General features: G+C 38.7%; 1 protein-coding gene across 2 annotated transcripts; it reads left to right on the top strand.

Moving 5' to 3' along the window:
- The first annotated feature begins 173 nt into the window (after window positions 1-173).
- jak2a (Janus kinase 2a) lies at window positions 174-20,580 on the top strand. 2 transcript variants are annotated; one of them, XM_029515146.1, is made up of 24 exons: window positions 174-501; window positions 7,298-7,589; window positions 10,734-10,857; window positions 10,976-11,096; window positions 11,804-11,949; window positions 12,542-12,836; window positions 13,001-13,120; window positions 13,351-13,508; window positions 13,613-13,724; window positions 14,219-14,405; window positions 14,879-15,000; window positions 15,691-15,825; window positions 15,923-16,010; window positions 16,707-16,834; window positions 16,942-17,080; window positions 17,361-17,512; window positions 17,779-17,929; window positions 18,053-18,186; window positions 18,611-18,800; window positions 19,044-19,168; window positions 19,324-19,496; window positions 19,742-19,859; window positions 20,115-20,228; window positions 20,443-20,580. In XM_029515146.1, the coding sequence occupies exons 2-24, from the start codon at window positions 7,322-7,324 to the stop codon at window positions 20,548-20,550; spliced, it is 3,408 nt and encodes a 1,135-aa protein (XP_029371006.1). In that variant the 5' UTR covers window positions 174-501; window positions 7,298-7,321; the 3' UTR covers window positions 20,551-20,580. The 2 variants fall into 2 exon arrangements, with proteins under 2 accessions (XP_029371006.1, XP_029371008.1); XM_029515148.1 differs by lacking the exons at window positions 20,115-20,228; window positions 20,443-20,580 and having other exon boundaries at window positions 19,324-19,522.
- Window positions 20,581-22,128: the final 1,548 nt, after the last annotated feature.

Below are 22,128 nucleotides of genomic sequence, written 5' to 3'. Positions count from 1 at the left end.
TTTGAGACACTGTGGAAAAAGTGCCCCACTGCAGCAGAAGGACAAAGTTTGGTGCAGGAGCTGTGGGTTGAACTGGAGGGCTTCCTCCTCCGCTGAGCGACTCGACGTCGGACTTCCGCGTCACAAACGCGGAAGGAGCAAACTAAAGCAGCCGAGGACCGAGAAGGTGAAAGAGTTTGGAGGCATGCTGCTCCGCCCTCATCACCATCATCATCATCATCATCATCATCATCCTCCTCATCACCGCAGACTCTGGCTGTCAGCGGCTCGGAGGAGGCGAAAGAGGGACAAACAACACAACTAAACTAAACTAAACTAAACAACAACAACAACAACCACGAGCTGGACTGAAGTTGGGTGGTTAAAAGTGAAAGTGGTTGGTGGGAAAATGTGAAGACATCCGACATGACGAGCTCCGGCAGCAGCTAAGTCGGTTGAAGACAGCTAACGTGAGCCTCCAGCTAGCTAACACACCGACCGAGGTGGAGTAAGGCAGCCGGGGTGAGTGTTGTGTTATAGTGTGTTACTGTGTGTGAAGTCTCCAGCTCATGCAGACCGGCTGACACCAGTTTGAGTTAGCATAGCAGTTACTGTGGATGTCAGAAAACAACAGAAAGCAGAAAGTATTCGACCAAATGCAGCCTGTCCTACAGACAACACTGCGATGACCTTATTGTTACTTCTTCATAAGAGATGGAAACATGCTCTGACCTGTCTAATGGTGGAAAATCTATCAGGACTCCTTTTGATTATTGACTAATCGCCTCTTTCCATGTCAGGATATTATGTGATTGTTAGATATTACTGGGTGAGTCAATTAAGTTGAATAGATCAATTATCTTGGGTTGGAAAAAAAAGTAACTTAATTACATTTCTTTGATAAATCATGTATAAGATGTTAGTCGCATTCCCTAATGTACACCTTAATGAAAATATTGTAACTTCAATACAAGAGTTCTTGGCTAAATGATCAGTGTGATGTGCAGTCTTGTTGAAGAGGTTTTGATACCAATATATTCTTTCAGGAAGGTTAAATTTAGTCATATCTGGTCGGAAAACAATTATATAGACACTACAACTTCAAACATATCTACTGAAACTTGCTTGCTGCAATTTTTTGTATTTTTTGTTAAAAATATGTGAAGACAGATATTGCTATAATGAAATAATAATGATAAATATATTTGGTCCTTTCTTGCTCTGGTCACTGTCACTTTACCACTGTTTTGTTGCTGTTACTGGCTATTGTATTACAATAAGAGGTGTGATTCTCCCTCACTAATATAAATGAGACTTAACATCAAGTAAAGAGATCTTGGGACATGGTTAAATTTAGAGCTTGTTGATGTGGTGTAAAGGATGTGGTTGTTTTATCCTTGAATCAACACCTCTTTAAAACAAAATCTGGACATCGTTACGTCTGTGTAGATTGTTTTAATGCTAAGCTGTTAAATTAGGTGTGGATACCTGATCTATCTGATACTGGCAACTGTGTGTTTATGTAGTTTGTTGACACACACTGCGATATGACTTATATGTGTAACAAGCAAGATTTTATATTCTCTTCAGAGCAATGACTTTGTTTTCCAGTCAGCTGCGTTTTCTAATTTGGTTAAGGGAAGCAGTGTTGTTTGCAATATGGTTTCTTTAATTGACAGTATGCTGTGGTGTTGGTGGAGGAAATAGTCTGCATTTGTCAACAAGACTATAGTTAAGTGAAGGTCTGTTTTTGTGTTCGACACACTGTAAATAGAGTCCTGTTGTGTATGAGCATTAAGTACACATGACAACTGTTGTTTAAAGCATTATTTTTTAAATGTGTGTGGGCGTGCTGGATGGTATATCTTAATGCACACTTTTTTTTACAGGAAGAACATGAGTGACAGAATCATAGACGGTTATGGGGAAAGTACACTTGTACTCTTGCATCAGGGGCATGTGTAACATTCTGTAAATTTTATTCAGGTAACAGACAAATGCAGCACTGGCAGTTGTGATGGGGTATAGTCTAAGGAGTGCTGTATTGACTGAGAAACCTGCAACTAAATCTGAAAATAAGAGAATGAAAACATCCCACACCAAGGGGTGACATATTTTAGTGTAAGACAAAATGTGAACAAACTCTTTGTTTCTTGTAGCCTCAGTTTATCTTTTAAAGCCTGCTGGTTGACAGTGAGTTCACTGACTTTGACATGGGACTTGCAATCCTTGCTGACATGTGACAGTGTTTGCAGTCTTCTGCAAGCATATATTCTTCAATTGGTAAACCCATCATTCATGGTTTTTGAGTTACAAGGAAGCATGTTATCAGGGAATCTCTTTTACAAAATAGTTTGCCAAGTGCCTCTGTCAGTGAAAATACATCCACACTCATGTGACAGAAGGCCATGATAGAGGCTTGCAATGCTTACTATTATTTTGTAAAGTGGATTGTCAAGGATTATACACTGATACTGAGACATAACATGTTCTTAACTACTTGGTTGAGGTGGGCTGTCAGTTCAAACTATGAATTACTCAACTACTTCAACTGCAGGTTCCTTTCTAGGTACTGTCTCTGCCAAAGCTGTCTGTTATGGCATTTACTCACTCGTCTTTCTCTCTTGTGGGAAAATGGTATTTAGAATGTGCCCCCCTCCCCCACAACAGGTAGTTTCATGAAAAAAAAAAAAGATGAATTGATGCCTAATGGGCTTTGAACAGAGACAAAATACAATAATCAAAGTGCGCAGTAAATCGCCATTTCATCTAGAGGTCACACTAAAACAAAGTGTTATTTAGAAGGATATTGTGGTGACATTAAATTAGCACCATACAAATGTAGTGCATTGGCCAGCTATGCTTTGTAGACACTTATGGAGAAGCAACCACAACTTGCATCAGTATAAGGTAAGTAAAAGGTGTGCACTAACACACAGTTGGGTTAGTGAAGATTTCATCCTACAACAAGGCTTTCGATGATCTTTTCCAGGCTGCTGCTGTCCTCTTTTCATTGATGTCCTCTGTAGTCTATGAGAAACGGGGGTTTTGTCACAGATGGTAAAGCTAATTTCAGTAGATGAGGATGTGGTTGCTTTTCAAAACGGGACTAGATATGACGCAGACAAAAAATGACTTTTGAGCTGAAACATGAGTTTCAAGTCTCAAGTTTTAAGGCTAGATAGTTAACTTCAGTAGTATTTGATAGTTCAAGCATTTAAATTATTTAGAAAGCCTGGAAAAGACCTTGGTCTTGTTGATAACGTGGAATAGGTGCAAATAAGTGCCACAAATTACATCAGAATTGACAGTGAGGCTATTCAACATTATCAGGGTTTTTATCAACTTTTACCTGAGTTTGCATCTTGTGTTATGGTGTAGTGATAGGGAGGCAGTTTAACCTGTTAAATGCCAGAATGCTGTTTAACGGTAAGAGGTGGATGATGCCATGGAGCAGAACAATAGATCATCTCTGGCAGCTTAAACTATAAAAAGTACCTACAGAGGTTGTCCTCTCTTGCTTTCCCCTATTTGTGTTTTTAAGGGGATTTTTGCCCTGCTTTTTGGAAGCTTATGGTTTGTTGGAGTTGTAAATTTGAAAGCCAGTGCGAAAAGCCACATTAGACAAACAATAATATGCTGATGGGCACTGGCTTTTTAGTGTTTTCCATTTCACATGAAGTACATTTATTCCTCCAAGTCAATTAAAGGGGATAAAGTGATAAAGACACAAAAGATTCATTCTAAATTTAATATTTACCTTAACTATGGGGGCTTATTTAATTTCAGCACAGTCCACTCTGTTGTGCTGTCATTATAAGATTGTGTTTCTACTCTGTCCTCTCTTTTACCCTGTGTGTTGCTTTGAAATCTTCAATCACATAGAAATATACGTAAAACGTGCATTTAACATGGATCTGATCGAGCTCCTTCCCCTGGTTGTTAGAAAATCAAAAATGTCCCGCAGCCATTGCCTTTCATGAAGGTGGCCATATCTTATGTAAAACGACTTTCAATTGTAAGTTTTCCATTGCTCACACTGCACTACTCTTATTGCTCACAATGAGTGAAACATCTTTGTGGAAACTAATAAAAAAAGTGAACCAGTTTTATTAAAAGATTATTCAATTTCTTTTTGGCAGCGTCTCAGTGATGGTCTTGGGAGTAATATTTTTGGGGGTTTGCGCATACCTCCATGTCATAGCCAATAGTACACTGACTGTGTTATGTTATGTAATGTGACTGCTGTTATGGGATGAAATTGTCAGCGCACTGGGCCCTGGGTTGCCACTGGTGCTGAACAATGCCATGTGCCATGTGGGCAGGGTGTGTATGCTGCTCCTGTTTAATTGAGAAATTGATGTCATTGACTGGCTTTCATGTTCCCCTGACCTAAATCCAAGCACCTATTGGACCTATGGGTATGTACTGATGCCTCCAATGTAGAATCAAAGACAGACCAGCAGCTCACTGATGTCTGATCCAGATCTGGGAGGTGATTCCTAAGAACACCATTATTTGACCCATCAACTTATTATACAGTGTACATCAGTAGATTTTCAACCTGACCTATTTTTTTTAAAAGACCGTCTTTATAAGATTTTGAGGTCTGAGTAGGGTTAGTAGTAAAGTAGTAAAGTTCTCAGAGATTTCAATCACTAAATTGTTATGTTTGGCATTTTTTAGTTCATTGTACATGTTACAGTTGTGACTCAGGGACAATGAACTGATAGCGTGTGGACTTTTTCCTCCATCTTAAATTGAGCTGATTGTGGTATGAAGGAATTTCCTTGTAGTGCAGCATGTGAAATTACTTTGATGATTTCAAGTGCTACTCATCTGTAATATTTTGTTGTTTGGTAGTGCTCCACAACCTGATGTCAGCTTTCTCAACTTGACTTATTACCCCAGTGGAGAAAACAAAAAAACACAATATTTTAATATATTTTAGATCAGTACAATTATTACATTGGTCTGTGCAAATAGATTTTGGGGACAGTCCTTTTTCACAGTAAATTTATATTTGTGACAGTGTTGGTCTATGCTTGTGAGAGAGACTTTTACGTCATGAAATTCTGCAGTATTCATAAAAAAATATATATATTTAAGTTAAGTTGATAATTATTATTTTAGTTTCCCAATATGAAACTTGATCCAAACCAGGAAGCTCAGCAGTTGGTAGATAAGTGAGGCGGAGTAGCCATAGAAGGCAAAATGTGGCTGGGCTGATAGCTCTGACTTCTTCTAGCATCAAGGACCTGATAAGGCCTGGAATGGAACTGGTCTAACTTTCTGCCTGCCTGCTTCATGATAAACGTTTTGGGTGTGTAAACACACACTCAGAAACTGGAGAGAGAGCAGCATTTTTATACATTGTTATACCATGCAGCTGATTTCACTGATTTTTCAGTTTTAATGGTGATAATGTTCATTATACAATACAAATCTGGAATCAAATTACTGTAGAACAATGCTAACTTTGTATTTAGTTGGTTGTTCTTTTTTAAATATGTACATCATTGGACATTAACCGATCATAATATTCACAAGTCCCTTTTTCTTTTTCCCAGCAACACAACTCTTAACTCTCACCCCAGACAGTGCTAGCAGTGCAAGTCTGTCTCGTTTCTTTCCCACAACAACACACTGGAACTCACAATCTATCCAAAAGATGTAATAATACCTTTTCCAGTACGACGACAACAATGGCTGGAGTTGTTGCCAATCCTCTCCACCCAATCCTAACGGGAAACACTGTTCACTTGCATGGAAAAATTACAAAAAGCCCATTACAGTCAGTGAGAGGTTCTAAGGAGAGGTTATTTGATTTTTAGGAAATTTCGCATGTGTTTTTCATATGTCTAAGTCTTTTCAAGGATCTGTGGCCTTTTAATTAAGGAATATAGGTTGTTTGCTATGAGTCTGTTTTATTTTGTTGGTCTTGGGGTGGTTCCTGTGATCTGCAATTTTCCTGTCCCATCACACTGACAGGGAAACCTGCTGTCATACCATAGTTAGACAGATTTAAGGCCAAAAAAGCAAAAAGAGTCCCTGAATCACAGCTGCATTTATCCCTTGCGATGATGTTGTAGTTGTGCATAAGAAACGCAATGAACATTATGATTCAGCTGCCCAAGAGCCTTAGTCTAAACACAAAATAATAATAAACAATGGAACTTACTAGAAGGTGTCAAATTTATTCAGTTCCTCTGAAATCTATAGAAATGACTCAACAGAATTGTGCTCTGTTGCGCTATAACATCAGAAGGAAGTAGATCAGTGAATCAAGATGTCCTTTGAACGCACAAAAAGGTGAAACTAAAACACCACGTGACAAACTAAATACACAGTTAGTACTGACGTCGGTATAGTCCAAATCTTATCACAAGGCATGATAAGCATTGACAACATGTTGAGAGAGGGTACTGAAATCAGAACAATATACTCAGTCTGCCAGATCCAAAAAGACTACTTTCTTAGATGTCAACATTTGCTTTTCAGTAAACTGAACTTTTGGACTGTTGAGTAGACAAAGTACATTAAATCTATCAAGTTCATGACAATGTAGAAAATACTTATATTAGAAGCTTATGACATAGTATGAATAAACCCCTCATTACAGGGTCATTCTTGGTAAGGCTACCATGAGCCACAGACATGATATAATGTAAAAAACAAAGACAAAGTAGAAGGTTTGGTAACCTGACACGTCAGCAGAAACACACTATCCAAAGCTCAGCCATTGGTGGCAGCATCAGGCTTTTGGACAGAGCCACTCATTGTCCCTGTACTACTCGTTTAACGTTTTAAAGCTATAACTGCTAGTTTTATGGTTGTATGTGTGACATACAATTCAATCACAGGCATCTAAATCAGCCATCATTTGAAAAGACTGTGGTCTCCATAGATGAACCAGGGTCTTATAACTGCAGTGTTCGGTGTGCTGATAAATGCAGTGCTAAAACTATTTTAAGAACAGGTTTAAATTTGGACAGACCAGGCATAATTACTAGTATGAGTGCAAGTATTGTTATGTCTTGAAAGTTTACTCTTGAGTCTTTATGCATTTCAACCTTTACCGCCCACTTGACATGTTTTTTTTTTTTCTCCCCTCACTGCCCAAACGTTTTTGTGACCACATTAATATGTAAACACATTAAAATCCCCAAAATGTAGTTATCTTCTAACTAGACTTTGCGCTTTATGAAGAGGTAATTGAAGGTTGAACTGCAAAAAAGTGCTAGATTCAGCCATTAAAAAAAAAACATCCTCTGCTCACACAAATTTTTACCTGTCTCTGTTATTCTTTCCCTAACAGGTGAACGTTTGTTTCAATCAGCACATGGCCTGTATTCTGCTGACAGACATGGACCCTCCCACTACTGGTCCCACAGCAGATCACAATGGCCTCTGCCCTGACCTCGACACAGGCACAGGCACAGGATGCAACACCAAAGAAGGCATTGATGCTACCTGCCTCACTATTCACCTTTATTATCTGTGGAAGGATGGAGGAGAGGGTGGGGCAAAAGGTTCAGAAAACGTGCTGAATTTTCCAGCGGGGGAATACGTAGCAGAGGAGCTATGCATCACTGCAGCGAAAGCTTGTGGTGAGTCACAAAAAGTTTTCAGTTCTCATGCCTGCACACACACAATACTCTGTTATTATTGTTGAACAATGTACTATGCATCAAATGTGTCGAAATGGAAATGAAAAAGAACAAAACTTATTCCAATAGAATGTAAATCAAATGAAATCATATTTATTTACCAAAGTTGCATCAAGGCACTTTACACACAGAGCAGGTCTAGACCAAAGTCTTTATGTAATGTATGCCTTTTTTTTTTTTCTTTTTTTTTTTTTGGTTTGTTGTTTGACATCAATGTGAGGGCTGTAAATGTGTGATTGTTTTATTGAAAAGTTTTATTGAAAAATATTGGACGTTTACAATCGAGTGCTGATACACAGAAATTGAAAATGGATGACATTTCTGCTGGACTTAAAAGGTCATGACACCATCATAAGGTATTAAACTGAATCCTATCTACAAAGTTTTTTAACAAGGCAGTGATTATAAAATGTGTCGTGTTGCTATTTGGTGTACTGTCTTTGTTTTTTGATCATTGATACGAATTGTCTGACATTCCATTATCCTGGTTTCTCCTGGTGCCCTGTGAAAATTTGAAAACATGAAACATGTCTGGAATATAAATTATCCTCTAACTTTCAAACATCCTATAGCTTGTCATGCAGGTCTTTTCTTGTTTTGAGAATTTTTCTTTTCTTTTCTTTAAAGCAACCTTTCAGGAAGGGAACTGAGCTACCAGAGCCAAAGTTACACCCTCAGCCTGACTCTTAAGTCTACTGTTTCTAGCAAACCCAGATCAGGAAGTTGTTAACTGTTGTGTCCGTTTTCCTCTCTGTCTTAGCTCTATCTATTTCTCCCATGCACTCTTACACCATTTTCTCTTGAGATGATAAAAAAACAAGCCCTTCTTTCTCTCTTTTCTCTTTTAAACTTTTTCTGAATACCTTTACATTTGTTTTTATTTTTTTTTATGTTGTCATTTCCTATTTTCTGCCTGTCAATTTTTACTAACCCTCCACCTGAATGACTACCATTTTCCTTTTAGTGTGTTGCATGCTTTCTCTGTCTGGTTATTCTTGACACTGATTTCATATTAGCAGCTCAGTTGACAGACAAACAAAGAAAAACAACAGCATCAAGGTAAAATTTGATAAAGCAAGCGGACAGGTGAGATGTTGAATCACCACCAAAATGAAGTTGAATATAATCACTTCAAAAGTCAACACAAATATGAATAGTTTTGATTAGAAGATTTTTGGCTCCACACAGTAAATCATTTGTAAAAATGCAATCCAATCTAAACTTTGAATTAATAGTAGCCTGAAGAATACAGATAAACTGTATCACAAGAATGTCATAAATCTCAGCTAATATGTAGAAGTCATTCCGTCATTTATTCTCTAGCACATTTTTACCTGTATAGTTATTAATACAGGGTAGGAGTTGTACATAATAAGCCTTTTTACTATCTCTACATGACTTCCGCTGTTGTGCTTAAGCATACTTCCTCTTACGCACACTCCCATCCTAATTCAATTGCTGCGTCCTTGTGATGTTCCCTCCTGCATGCCTTTTTCTGTCAGTGAATCCCTTGGCTCAGCTGATTTAAAAAAAAAAACAAAACAAAACAAAAACCTTTCTATGAGTGGTTGTGAAAAAGGGTTGAGAACAGATGTTTTTTTTTTCCCCCATCGGCTGTTGAAATGTCAAAATAATTTCATGCAGACATTTTCTGCCTGTCATCAACTGGTTTTTACAGTGGAGTCACAAAGTTGGTATATTCAGACTTAATCTAGTAAATTTTTTTGTCCAAAAACATTTTTTGACAAAGCTTCCAGAGATTAGAGGGAGCAAATTAATGACATGATGGTTTCAAATTTGTTCTAAGTAGTATATTCCATCATCAGCTTTGACAGCAGCAGCATTTGTGTTTGTGTGTATAGTAGTGATAGACTGATGGATTTTTCAGAGCCGATAAAGATTATTAGTTGTCAAGGAGGTCGATATTCCTTTGTAGTTAAAGGGAATATATTGGCATCAAAATTTTGATTAATACAAACTCTAACACTTAACTTTGTTTAAATGCCTTTAAGCATATGATTTTAAACAGCTTATCAGATTTGAAACATATTAAAGTTTTTGTTTTTTTTTTCTCCCCACAACAGGCATCTTTGTTTTAAAATTCTATCAAAAAGTGCAGGGAGCTCCCAGGCTCAGCAGCATGTCTTATAAAGTTAAATGAAAACATAAGCAACTAAATAGCTCCCTAAAGTTTTCTACAATAAATAAAGTTTTCCAAAATTTCAATATAACTGAAATCTTAATCTTTCACTTATCTTTGTTTTAAGTTCAAACAAAAACAAAAAGTGCAGGGTGTTCCCAGGGCCAGCATTATCTCTTATAAAGTTAACCGATAATGTAAATAATGACACCTGGAAAACAAACTTTTTTGGCATCACGTACCACTGAGCAACATCCATAGGAATGAACGGGCCCCGCCTCCAATGCTGCATCCACTTCTCCATATGTATCCTTGTTCAAAACATATATCAGCTCACCGGACCTTCTCCATTCAGTAAAACTTTTTGTCCTCTCTGCCATGTGTGTGAGCAACAGCTTTCACTGCCCTGGCTCTGTGTGAAACCAATCAGATGGTGCTGTGCATGGGACAATGCTGTAGACAGAGTAGTGACAGCAGACAGAGAGGCGCGGCTGCATCAGAGCCAAAATAATCCAGTTTTAAATTGATCAATGCCGATATGCGTCTAAATGCAGAATATCGGCGCCGATAATCAGTTGATCCGTAGTGTATAGATATCGTATATCATTGACTATGGGTCTGTCTATATGTTGACCTTGTCATTCTGTTGTGGAGCCAGGCTCATTTTTAGAAATGGTCAGTCATATCTGGAATTAATGTTGCCAAAAGATAGTGTTGTTTTTTTTCAGCTGTCAACAAGTTTGAATTAGAGCCAGGGACACACTTCAAATGAAAATCAGTTGCTCAGTGATATCGGCAGCAGGTACTGGAAGACCAAATTCAGTCTTGTGTAAAGTACAGTGAGTTTTAGTGACTTTGGCCAGAATGAAACTGTCTGTGCTTTATAAACATTTGAATTGTTTTTCTCTTCCTGCTTGATTAAAAAAAGATTTATTTCTTTCCAGGAATCGCTCCAGTGTACTGCAACTTGTTTGGCCTGATGAGGAATAGTGACCAGATCTGGTTCCCTCCCAATCACATCTTTAAAATCCACCAGTCAGGCAGCGAGAATCTGCTCTTCAGAATTAGGTAGAGAGTGATATTTGTGTGTGTGTGTGTGTGTGTGTGTGTGTGTGTGTGTGTATAAGAAATAAATAAAATACATTTATATAGCCTTTTTGCTGCCATTACCTCTGCTCGTGTACAGGTACTATTTTCCTGGCTGGTATAACAACAGCAGTTCATTCAGTGCCCATCGCTACGGTGTGTCTAAGGATACAGAAAGTCCTGTGATGGATGATTGTGTAATGGCATACCTGTTTTTTCAGGTTAGTTTTCATGATTTGTTATTTTCTTCTGCAAATGTTACTCTGTGTGTTGGAGTTTACATTTCTTTGATGTCTTAGTATTGAAGCTTTGTATGTTACATTTTTAGTTTGGATGATTTCTGATTTTTATTTATTTATTTATTTATTTATTTTTGTGGGGGTGGCGAGAAGGATAGCATTTTCAAGGCTTCCAACACATTCTTTTTATTTCCCTGCTTTCCTTTTAACTTCCATCACATCTATTTCTTTTTACCCTGCTTTTTTATGCAATGAAAAGAAATATTGGAAGTGTGAGATAAAAAAAACAAACAAAAAAAAAAAAAAACAAAACTGACTGACTGCCAGTTGATCTGTCTGCCATGTCAATGAGTTCTTTTGCATAAGTTTAGAGAACAGGAAATGGGTGTGTAAGAGTGTTTAGAAAGTTCTGGGGAACCAGAGTATCGCCGGGTGCCTTTTTTCTTTATTTTGTTTTCATTTAAACTTGGCAATTCTTTTCTACTTTGTTCTGATCTGCATTGGCACTGACAAACAGAAGGAAAATACAAAGGTGCTGTTTATCCTTCCCTCCTCCCCAACCTGATCAGTAGTCTCACTGTAGTTTTCTACTTCTCTTTTTCATAGATGTGATATTGTTTATTTGTTCATACATTTTTTCTGTATCATTATTATTATTATTAATGTTATTTTTTTTATTCCTTCCTCAGTGGCGTAGTGACTTTCTCAATGGTTGGGTAGAAATCGCAGTGAGCCATGAGTCACAGGAGGAGTGTCTGGGCATGGCGGTGCTTGACATGATGAGGGTTGCTAAGGAGAATGGCCAGTCTCCTTTGGACATCTACAGTGACAAGAGGTAGGATGTTCTCTGGAGACACTACAACAATCTGACAATTTTTTAGGTGACTTTTGTATTAGACAATATTTTATGCAGACTAGTGGCATATTACATGAGCTAATCTCAACAGTCAGATAAGTTCAGAAATGTAATGCAGACTTTAAATGCAACCATGGAAATAAAACATCATACTTAGACATGTTACTGTCTAAACCAAAATTCCAGTCTTCTCCTGGATGCACACTCTTGTCACCTAAATAATGTGAAATCGTAGCTGTTCTGCTTGTGCGTGGGATGCAGTTTATGAAAACAATTTCGAAGCAATATGTCAGGCTCCTCAGGAGAGAGTGAGCATCAAGATGGTTTCATTATGTGAGTGCATGCTGTTGAATTAGTGATGAGAAATGTTTATTCAATTTCAAATGTCTAGACTATTTGATGTTTACTATGCTTGTGCAACATGTCCGTACTAAAAATGTGTGTGTAATGTTTCATAGCTTGACATTTATGCCATTTCATGTGATTAATATTGACTGATTCTTCAGAGGTACACCAACACAAAGCATACAGTGTTTGCTCATATACATTTACATTTTATCTTCTACCTTAGCTACAAATCCTTTCTGCCAACATGCATGCAAAGACGCATCCAGAAATATAACATCTTGACTCGGAAGAGGATTCGTTATCGCTTCAGGAAGTTCATCGTGCAGTTCGGTGAATGCAAGGCCTCAGTGTGTAACCTCAAGCTCAAATACATAATGAACTTGGAGATGCTGCTGCCCTCGCTCTACTCTGAGCGCTTCCAAGTCACTGACCTCTCAGCACACAAAGTTACCATTGTTGTCATGGGAAACAAGGGCATCCAGTGGTCAAGAGGGAAAGTGGAAGAAGGAGCAGAGGAGGTGAGGCACAGTTCATGTGTTTATGTTGCCATGGTAATGCATTAACACATTTTCAGTCAGCCACAGCCAGTAGATGCAGCCCACAGAGGTGCTTAAAGTGCCAGTGTGTGTGTTTGTGTGCTTGCATGCCTCTTCATTTAATACAAATGCGATTGTCTCTCCAGGAACTACAGACATACTGTGACTTTCCAGAGCTGATTGACATCAGCATCAAGCAGGCCAATAAGGAAGGCTCAGCAGAAAGCCGCATTGTTACCCTGACCAGACAGGACAGCCAGATCCTGGTATAATACACTCTGCTTCATGCTCTGCTATCACTTGAAAATTAGTGATAGCTTTGTTATATCAGGAGCATGTTTCCTTATAACAGCATACCTGTTACAAAGCAAACTATGTAAAGTTGTTTAATATATGGATGTGTAAATCCATAAATATATTTATTGAATTGGTGTTGTTTACATTCATTTAAAGTTCAGAGCAGGTAATATCTCGTTGTCTCTGTCTGACCACAAAGGAACTGGAGTTTTATTCTGTCTCAGAGGCTCTGTCATTCGTATCACTAGTGGATGGATATTACAGACTGGTTGCTGATGCCCATCATTACTTGTGCAAAGAGGTGGCTCCCCCAAGACTTCTGGAGTGCATTCAGAGCTACTACCACGGCCCTGTGTCGTGAGTGTCACACAGCTGCAGAACAATATACATGTGCTAGTGCACCCACAGCCACAGAACTGTTCACACGCACACAAACAGACTTTCTGTGTCTTTGATCATAGGATGGAGTTCACAATTGGCAAGTTGCGTCGCTGTGGTAACCACCAAGGCCTGTATATTCTTCGCTGCAGCCCAAGGGACTACGACAAATACTTCATGTCTTTTGTAGTGGGGGTAAGCAGTTAATGTTGGGTACTAATAGCATGAAGTGCAGTATTTTTCATGTGAGTGTACATAGTGTCATGCGGTGGCCAAGAAAGCTCACTGCACTGCAAACATCACAATACGTATAAACTGTGATGCAAACAAAATGGGTGAAAACTAAAAAAAAATAAATAATAATAATAATAATATGGGGGACAACTGCAGAAGAGGAGGAGAAGGAGAGAAACGTAAAATAAGTGACTGTTTATATAAGAAGGCCATTTAGCATCATGTTTGCTAAAACGCTAATCATGCTAACTTTGGCATTAACCTGTTTTAATGGTGGCAATATTGCAAAATTGATGGGACTGAGAAAAGGTGGGAATAACACCAAAATACATTTTTTTTAGGCTGATAATGACAAAAAGAAAACGTATGTTGAAATTCCGTAATTGTGCAATTAAGAACTTCTCAGATGACATAATTTCTGTTTGCTTTATACTTTTTCTTTTGATTTTAATCAGTATCAAACTATGGTGGACTACAAGCACTGCCAGATTATGAAGACGGAGTCAGGAGAGTACATACTGAGTGGAGCGAAACGGAGTTTCGGCTCACTAAGGGAACTTCTGCACTGCTATAAAAAGGAGGCGTTGCGCACAGATGGATACACATTTCAGTTGACCAAATGTTGCCCTCCCAGCCCTAAAGGTTAGTTACATACAAACATACAAGGTACAAGGTAAACCTTTATGTCATGTGTATGGATCTTACCATGCAAATGTACAATATGCATTCCTGTTATTTAATGGTCTTTTACTAATATGAGCACATAAAATGAATACTTTTGCCATAGACCAAAGTCTAAAAATGAAATATTAAGAACAATATAATCTGAAAGCATAGCTTTAATTTCCACTGGATCCACACCAGGCCAGCTGCTGCAGCATATTTATAGATAAACTGCATTTAATTATATTATGATGCAGTTTCTGACTGCACAATTCTGTAGTTATAATCTGGAAGTTTCAGAGTTTCAGAGCTTTGGAGAAATGTTTTTATTACTATTAGAAATGCATAAGTAGAAAGCTGTGCTGCATGGGTCACTGCAACAGAATCTTAATCTCCTTTCAGATGTGGAGTCAAAATATAAGTATCCGTGTCCACTTTTACCCTTTATGCAGATAAATCTAACCTGCTGGTGTGTAGAAATAATCAAGGGGCTGAAGTTCCTCTGTCCCCCTACCTCCACAAACACATCAGCCAGATGGTTTTCCACAAAATCCGAAAAGAGGACCTCATCATTGTAAGATAACCCACTTTTTGACATCTTGCTTTAGTTCATGCTTTTGTCTCTGCAGATAAATATTTACAGATAGAAGCTTATAGACATAATCAGGCGAGCGCTTCTATTTTATTAGATTAGATCATATGACAAGATTAACCATATTGTTTATTAGTACATATATCTGTCAAAAAGACCCTCTTAATAAGTGATATGTGAAGAGACATTAAATGTGAAGCACACTTTACATAGTATGCTTTTTGAAAACAAAGTGACAAGTGACAGCCTGACTCCTTCATGGTCAGGGAGGTTGATGTTGTTAAAAAAAAGACTTCCTCAGTCGATCGACTTCCTGTAGCTCAACATCATCGGTAGCTGTTCCTGTGGAGGGCACTGTGTGTTGTTTGAGTGTGGATGTGAGTGTGTCAACCACAATTTCATCTCAGTTAGTGTTGTTTGAGCACATTAAGTTTTGTACCTAAATTTTTCTTTATAATCTACTCTTTAATTTGTGCAGTCATAAAAATCTCACTTTCATTCTGCAGCTGTCATTGTTTCTTTGTAATCTATCAGTGTATGCAGTCTAATTCTGGAGTAGAGAGCACTGTGGTTAGGAAATAAAAATTAAAAATATTATAATAATTAAAAGATTTAAAAAATGCAATACATTTGCCAAAGCAGGATTGTAACATAATGAACTTTTGTTTTTAGAATGAAAGTCTGGGCCAAGGAACTTTCACCAAGATCTTCTGTGGTGTGAGGAAAGAGCTGGGGGACTACGGCGAAATGCACCAGATAGAGGTCATTATCAAGATACTGGACAAGGCTCACCGCATTTATTCAGAGGTAGTTTTGTTGGGTGGGTGAATGAGTGAGTGGATCTGATGAAATGAAGATTTTAAAACTAATTATTTTCTTGTTTCTCTTATTTTCTCCATCCCAGTCATTCTTTGAAGCAGCCAGCATGATGAGCCAGCTCTCCTACAAGCATTTACTGCTCAGCTATGGCGTGTGTGTTTGTAGCGATGAGAGTAAGTTTATAACACAAAGGATGGAATTATTTAAATAATCCTCAAAACAAAACCAAATGTGTAGTCAGTCAAACACCCATAAAGAGTCAATCTGGACAACAGAGAGGAAATGAGGACCTGCTGATTTCTGCTCAGCCACGACCTTTCACTTGAATTGGGCTGTGCCCTCAGTCACTAATGGGTGTGTGCAGTCTTGATCTTCTCTACCTTTAACTACCCACGTAAATCAGAGAGTTGTCTGAAACATTTACTATGAAGATTTCTGAATGTTAAAAGAGCAGAAAGGAAATTAAAAATTTTTTTCACCATTCTTAGTCATTACAGTTAGTTACAAATGGTATAAAGACTAGAAAGCAGCTGAGCAGTGGAGCATTTATGGATCTAAAACAGCAATGAGCTCTGTAAACCAGTGAGAGGCAGCAATGCACTTAACTCTGTCTAGTGTGTTTAAAAAAAAAAAATGAAGTAGTAGTTCACCAGGCAGTGCTGCTTTGGTTGGAAACACAGACATGCCTGAAGGTGTAAAACCCAATTGAGAATTGATTGGAAAAAAAGACTGGTACATTGGTTCAAGATGAAAAAGTCCGATGATGTGTTACGGTTAGGTTTAGATGTTGGATGTAAAAGTATACTGTCACCTTAAAAACTGAGAGCAGTTTGAATAATAAAATCTCCTCCCCTTCATCTAACTAACAGACATGATGGTGCAGGAGTATGGCAAATTTGGTTCTCTGGACACCTACCTGAAAAAAAATAAGAGCTGTGTGAACATTACATGGAAGCTAGAAGTGGCCAAGCAGCTGGCCTGGGCTATGCACTATCTGGTAAGACACCGTGACACAGAGCTTTGTGTCAATGAAATGAAACTGCAATCAGAAATACTCTCATGCTGAACCATTGTATTTTGTTCTTTTCGTATGTGTGCACACAGGAGGATAAAAACCTCATTCATGGAAATGTCTGTGCCAAGAATGTACTTCTGATCAGAGAGGAGGATCGAAAGACAGGCAGCCTGCCCTTCATCAAGCTCAGCGACCCTGGCATCAGCATCACTGTTCTGCCCAGAGAAGGTGGGCTACGTGGTTCCACGTTCTCTCCTGGTACACAGGAACAGATCATAGACAATATTAGCAGCACATTGGACAATAATAACAATGTAAAAATGAGATTAAAAATGTTTGAAATGTCGAGTGATGGTGTGGTAGTAAGAACAGTTGCTCATTTTGGTTGTTTTGGTGTCGGATGATTAAGACTTCTAAGACACCCTGGGGGAAAACAACTTGGGTTGAACCTAAGAGGGATGATTTATTAATTTGTGTGTCACTCTCATTTTGCATCTCCTTTCATCAGTCCTGGTGGAGCGTATCCCGTGGGTGCCTCCTGAGTGTATTGAAAATCCTCAAAACCTGAGTTTAGCCACAGACAAGTGGGGCTTTGGAACTACTCTTTGGGAGATCTGCAGTGGAGGAGACAAACCACTCAGCACTCTGGATTCCTCCAAGGTAAAAAAAAACAAAACAAAAACAAAGGATACATTGAGAGCACTGATTGATCGGGATAGATTTGGAATAGACCAACATTTGAGACATACCAGTCTAAATAAACAAATATTTTCTCATATAAGTACTAGCAAGACAGCATCTCATCTCACCAAATCATCACATTTTCAAAATGTTTAACTCTGCAAATGCTTGAGTCTTGAGCATTTTTACTATTTTGCAATCCAGCTTTAAATCATGCAAATCTTCACTTGTGTTGTCTTCTACAGAAGAACTTGTTTTATGAAGACCGACACCAGCTGCCAGCTCCCAAATGGACAGAGCTGGCTAATCTGATTAACAGCTGTATGGACTACGAGCCTTCATACAGACCGTCCTTCAAAGCCATTATCAGAGATCTCAACAGCCTCTTCACACCAGGTAAAAAGACAAATGAAAAAAATAACCATTGGTGACCCATTTTCAGTCACATTTTAAAAGCCAAAACTTCCTCTTCACACTTTATCAGCTGGTCTAAAATACTTGTGTTTAATTGTGTTTCAGACTATGAGCTGCTGGTGGAGAGTGACATGGTGCCCAGCAGGACAAGAGGCTTTGGTTTCCCATGGGCCTCTGAGAACCAGGAGCCTGCTCAGTTTGAGGAGAGGCACCTCATCTTTCTCAAGCAGCTGGGCAAAGTGAGATCTGCACACCAAATATATGAATGGGGCAAATTCATCTTTCAGATAAATTGTGATTTACAGTAGCAAGTATTCAGGCTTCATGTTTTATCATCGAGTGTCAGGCAAACACAATGTGATATGAAAGACCAGAAGGGCACTCAGGGAATGGAGTTTAAAACATACAGCAGGACTACAGGAGATAAAATCGAAATCACAGTTAATCAAAAAGAACTGGCTGTTCTCTGACCCAGGCCCCATCGCTCTCTGTCATTTAGTGCAAATTGCTCAGTAGATTTTGTCTAACATTTCCCTCAATACGTCATGTGCAGTATTCCTCTTCTACATCTTATTCTACGACTTGTAATTGAGTCACTCACTGAAATCACAGCACCTCTATCTGTATGTGAAAGTGTGTTCTCCATCTGCCCCCCCGCTGCAGGGAAACTTTGGTAGTGTGGAGATGTGCAGGTATGACCCCCTGCAGGACAGCACAGGGGAGGTGGTGGCCGTGAAGAAACTGCAGCACAGCACAGCCGAGCACCTCAGGGACTTTGAGCGGGAAATTGAGATCCTGAAATCCCTGCACCACGAAAACATTGTCAAATATAGAGGCGTCTGCTACAGCGCAGGTATGATTCAATACTTGACACATAACATAATATAACAAAACTGTACTAAAAAGAATCCTGTAAATAGCATAGTAAGTGTCTATCTGTCCCTCAAGTAAAAGAGCTGGCTTTCCCGACCAGCTTGTTCTTGAATTCTTTTTACCATCACTGCATATTTTGTTATACATAACACCTCCACGTGCACTACAGCAGGCAGTGACGCTGTTCATGAAAGCAATAAATCCAGATTCTTTGTTTCTGCAGGACGAAGGAACCTTCGGCTGATCATGGAGTATCTTCCATTTGGCAGTCTGAGAGATTACCTAATCAAACATAAGGACCACTTTGATTCTAAGAAACTGCTGCACTATGCAACACAGATTTGTAAGGTGATGTAATGCAATATGTTGTATACACTTTCAAATCTTCAGTCCATCCTGTCAGCCATACAAACACAATAAAATCACAGTTAAACCTGTTCTCTTTAACATAAAATATTTATTTTCCCTCAATAATGACATACAAATGAACTACGTTCTTCCAGGGTATGCACTATCTTGGCACAAAGCGTTACATCCACAGAGATCTGGCCACTAGAAACATTCTGGTGGAGAGTGAGATGAGGGTGAAGATTGGTGATTTTGGCCTGACCAAGGTGCTACCACAGGACAAGGAGTACTACACTGTCAGAGAGCCAGGGGAAAGTCCCATCTTTTGGTGAGGACAACACACTGCTCCTGTCTGTAAGCACTTCCCAAAGTGTTTCCAAATTTTAGCTGTTTTAAATTTATCAGCAATTTATCAAGCACAAAGCAAAACAATGTTTTTATATGTTAATTCAATTTTATCCAAACCATATATCACTACTTTTGCAATGTGGGGTTAGTGTTGGCTGTAATATTCAATCCTGCAGCGTCACTGTGTACACCATCTTTCTATATACTATGCATTGTGTTTTCCAGGTATGCTCCAGAATCACTGACAGAGAGCAAGTTCTCTGTAGCGTCAGATGTTTGGAGTTTTGGTGTTGTCCTCTATGAGCTCTTCACTTACAGTGACAAGAACTGCAGCCCACCAGCGGTACAACACTTCTTTATTTGGATTTTACATTTATACTCTTCTGTCCCGTTATTACCATTTCCCTCTTTGAAGGTGAAAAGCTTTGTCACCTGTGTGACTAGTTAAGATATGAAACACTTGTCGTGTAACTAGCTTGTGCTGCAGTTTTGGAGACATTACTTGAGGGAGCACTCTGCTCAGTTTCAGATCAATAAAAGTAGGAAAATGCAGTTTTTAACTTTCAACAAGGTGACCTGGCTTTAACTATTGTTACAGGTGTTTATGGACAAGATGGGAAATGAAAAGCAGGGTCAGATGATTGTCTACCATCTGATAGACCTGTTGAAACAAGGATACAGGCTGCCTGCTCCTGATAACTGTCCAAAGGAGGTCAGTAACAAAACAAGTTTATCATTTTGTTTTTTGCAGTTAACATTTAGATAGAAAAGCTTTGTGATCAGAGGGCATTACAGTGAATTACACTGCTTGAACATTTGGTGAAATAGTATGTACTAAACAATAACTTCTTTCATAACTGGATTTTGGATGAAATTCCCCATTCTTTTCTCTTTCTTTGTTAATGTTCTCCTGACGTTTCCCTCAGATTCGTCAGATTATGACAGAGTGCTGGAGCAGTGACCTGAAACTGCGGCCTACATTCAGCACGTTAATCCACAGCGTGGAGACTGTACGAGACAGAATGGACGGATGAGGTATTGTTCCCTCACCCTTTGAACTGTACGTGTTGACTTCGGGGAATCAGCCTTACGGATCTGAACAGGACAATGGATGTCTCTGATTTTTGGGTTTACAGCAGCCATGCACTGTCTGTTTTTGTTCCCTTTATGTGCTCGGCCTGCCTGTCAGCCTAATTAACGATTACCTTGAGGAAGTATTGGAGAGATGGCAATATCTACTTTATTAGCAATCCATTGCCATCTTTCTCTGGCCACATGGACTAAACAGATGATCGGACTGATGACTACACTACATCTGACTCACAAACCAAACCAAAGATCATTTCTGATGCCTTCAAAAACCTTTCATTTTACATGAACCAAAGATTTTCTACAACAGCGTGTCAAATGTTCAAATCAAGAGCAAACATGTAAAAAGAGCCAACAAGCTCAATTTTTACAATTTTTTTCTATAAAATACCAGGCAGGTGTGAGTGGCTTTAATAAACCAAAGAGACCGCGGGATTGTTAAGAATGTACCTGAAATCAAGAGCCATTCCTCATCACTGAGCCCCACGTGGCTGTTTGGGAACAGCACCAGTTTCCTCCTGCTCACACTTTTCCTTCTACTAAGTCTTGAAACTTTTAAAGACTGTTGAAAGAACAGCTGAACTTCACAAGTGAGCTCAACAGCTGGTTTTGGAATCAGCATGGTGCCGTAACAGCGAACATTTTCATTCATTGCACATTGCAGATGTTTGTGTGTTTCCTGAGTGGATGAAGCGACTGCCTGTTGGTGGTTTAAAACCAATACACTGTGTCCACAGAGGTCAGACTGAACACAAACTGTGTGTTTCGTTTACATTATCTGATGGACCAGTGAAATATATCAGAAACAGCAATAACTGCTCACGAAGCTCGTTGAGATGTGAGCAGACAGAACGGCTCAGCCATGTCAGACTCATCCTTCCTGCTTTTGGATGCCAGCTCAGGAAATGACGATTGCCTTTGTAATTCATTGAAAACGGGTAAACATTGAGATCGGAAATCATAGTTTTATTACCAGGTATATGTAAACGTACTGGGAATTTGACTGCAGTGTCTCAATCTTAGACAAGGGAAAGAGAAAAATAAATAAAAAGGAAATATATATTAGAGCAGTTAGACATTTTAATTTTTTAAAAAGACAGTATTATCTGCCTGTAGATACCAAATGTAAAAATTTGCATGATGAAAGTAATGATGGAAGGTTTGTTATGCAAATCATGTTTTATTTAATTTTTTTTAATTATTATTTGCTCATCCATTTAAGTGGTATAGGCAGTATTGGAAGAGTTCTGTAGGAGCTTTGCACTGTCGAACAGCAAATATATGAGTGGCTGCAGGTCATGTTTTTCTCTTTGGTTGCTTTATTTTTGCTTCGTTTACGATGTTACAAGCCAACAGTTCTACAAGATTTGTGCTGAGAATGATTGTTGAGGAAAATCTTTTGTGGAACGTCATCTTTGTTTTTAATTTTTAAGCCCCCACCCACACACGCAGGGATAAGGATACTGACCTGGCTCTTCTCTGATGTCAAGTCTGTTTTTAGGAAACCTTTCGAAAATTTGTAA

Source organism: Echeneis naucrates, chromosome 12, assembly GCF_900963305.1.
Source record: "Echeneis naucrates chromosome 12, fEcheNa1.1, whole genome shotgun sequence".
Taxonomy (NCBI): Eukaryota; Metazoa; Chordata; class Actinopteri; order Carangiformes; family Echeneidae; genus Echeneis; species Echeneis naucrates.
The sequence above is the reverse complement of the archived record's forward strand: the minus strand, read 5'-3'. Positions and strand labels throughout refer to the sequence as shown.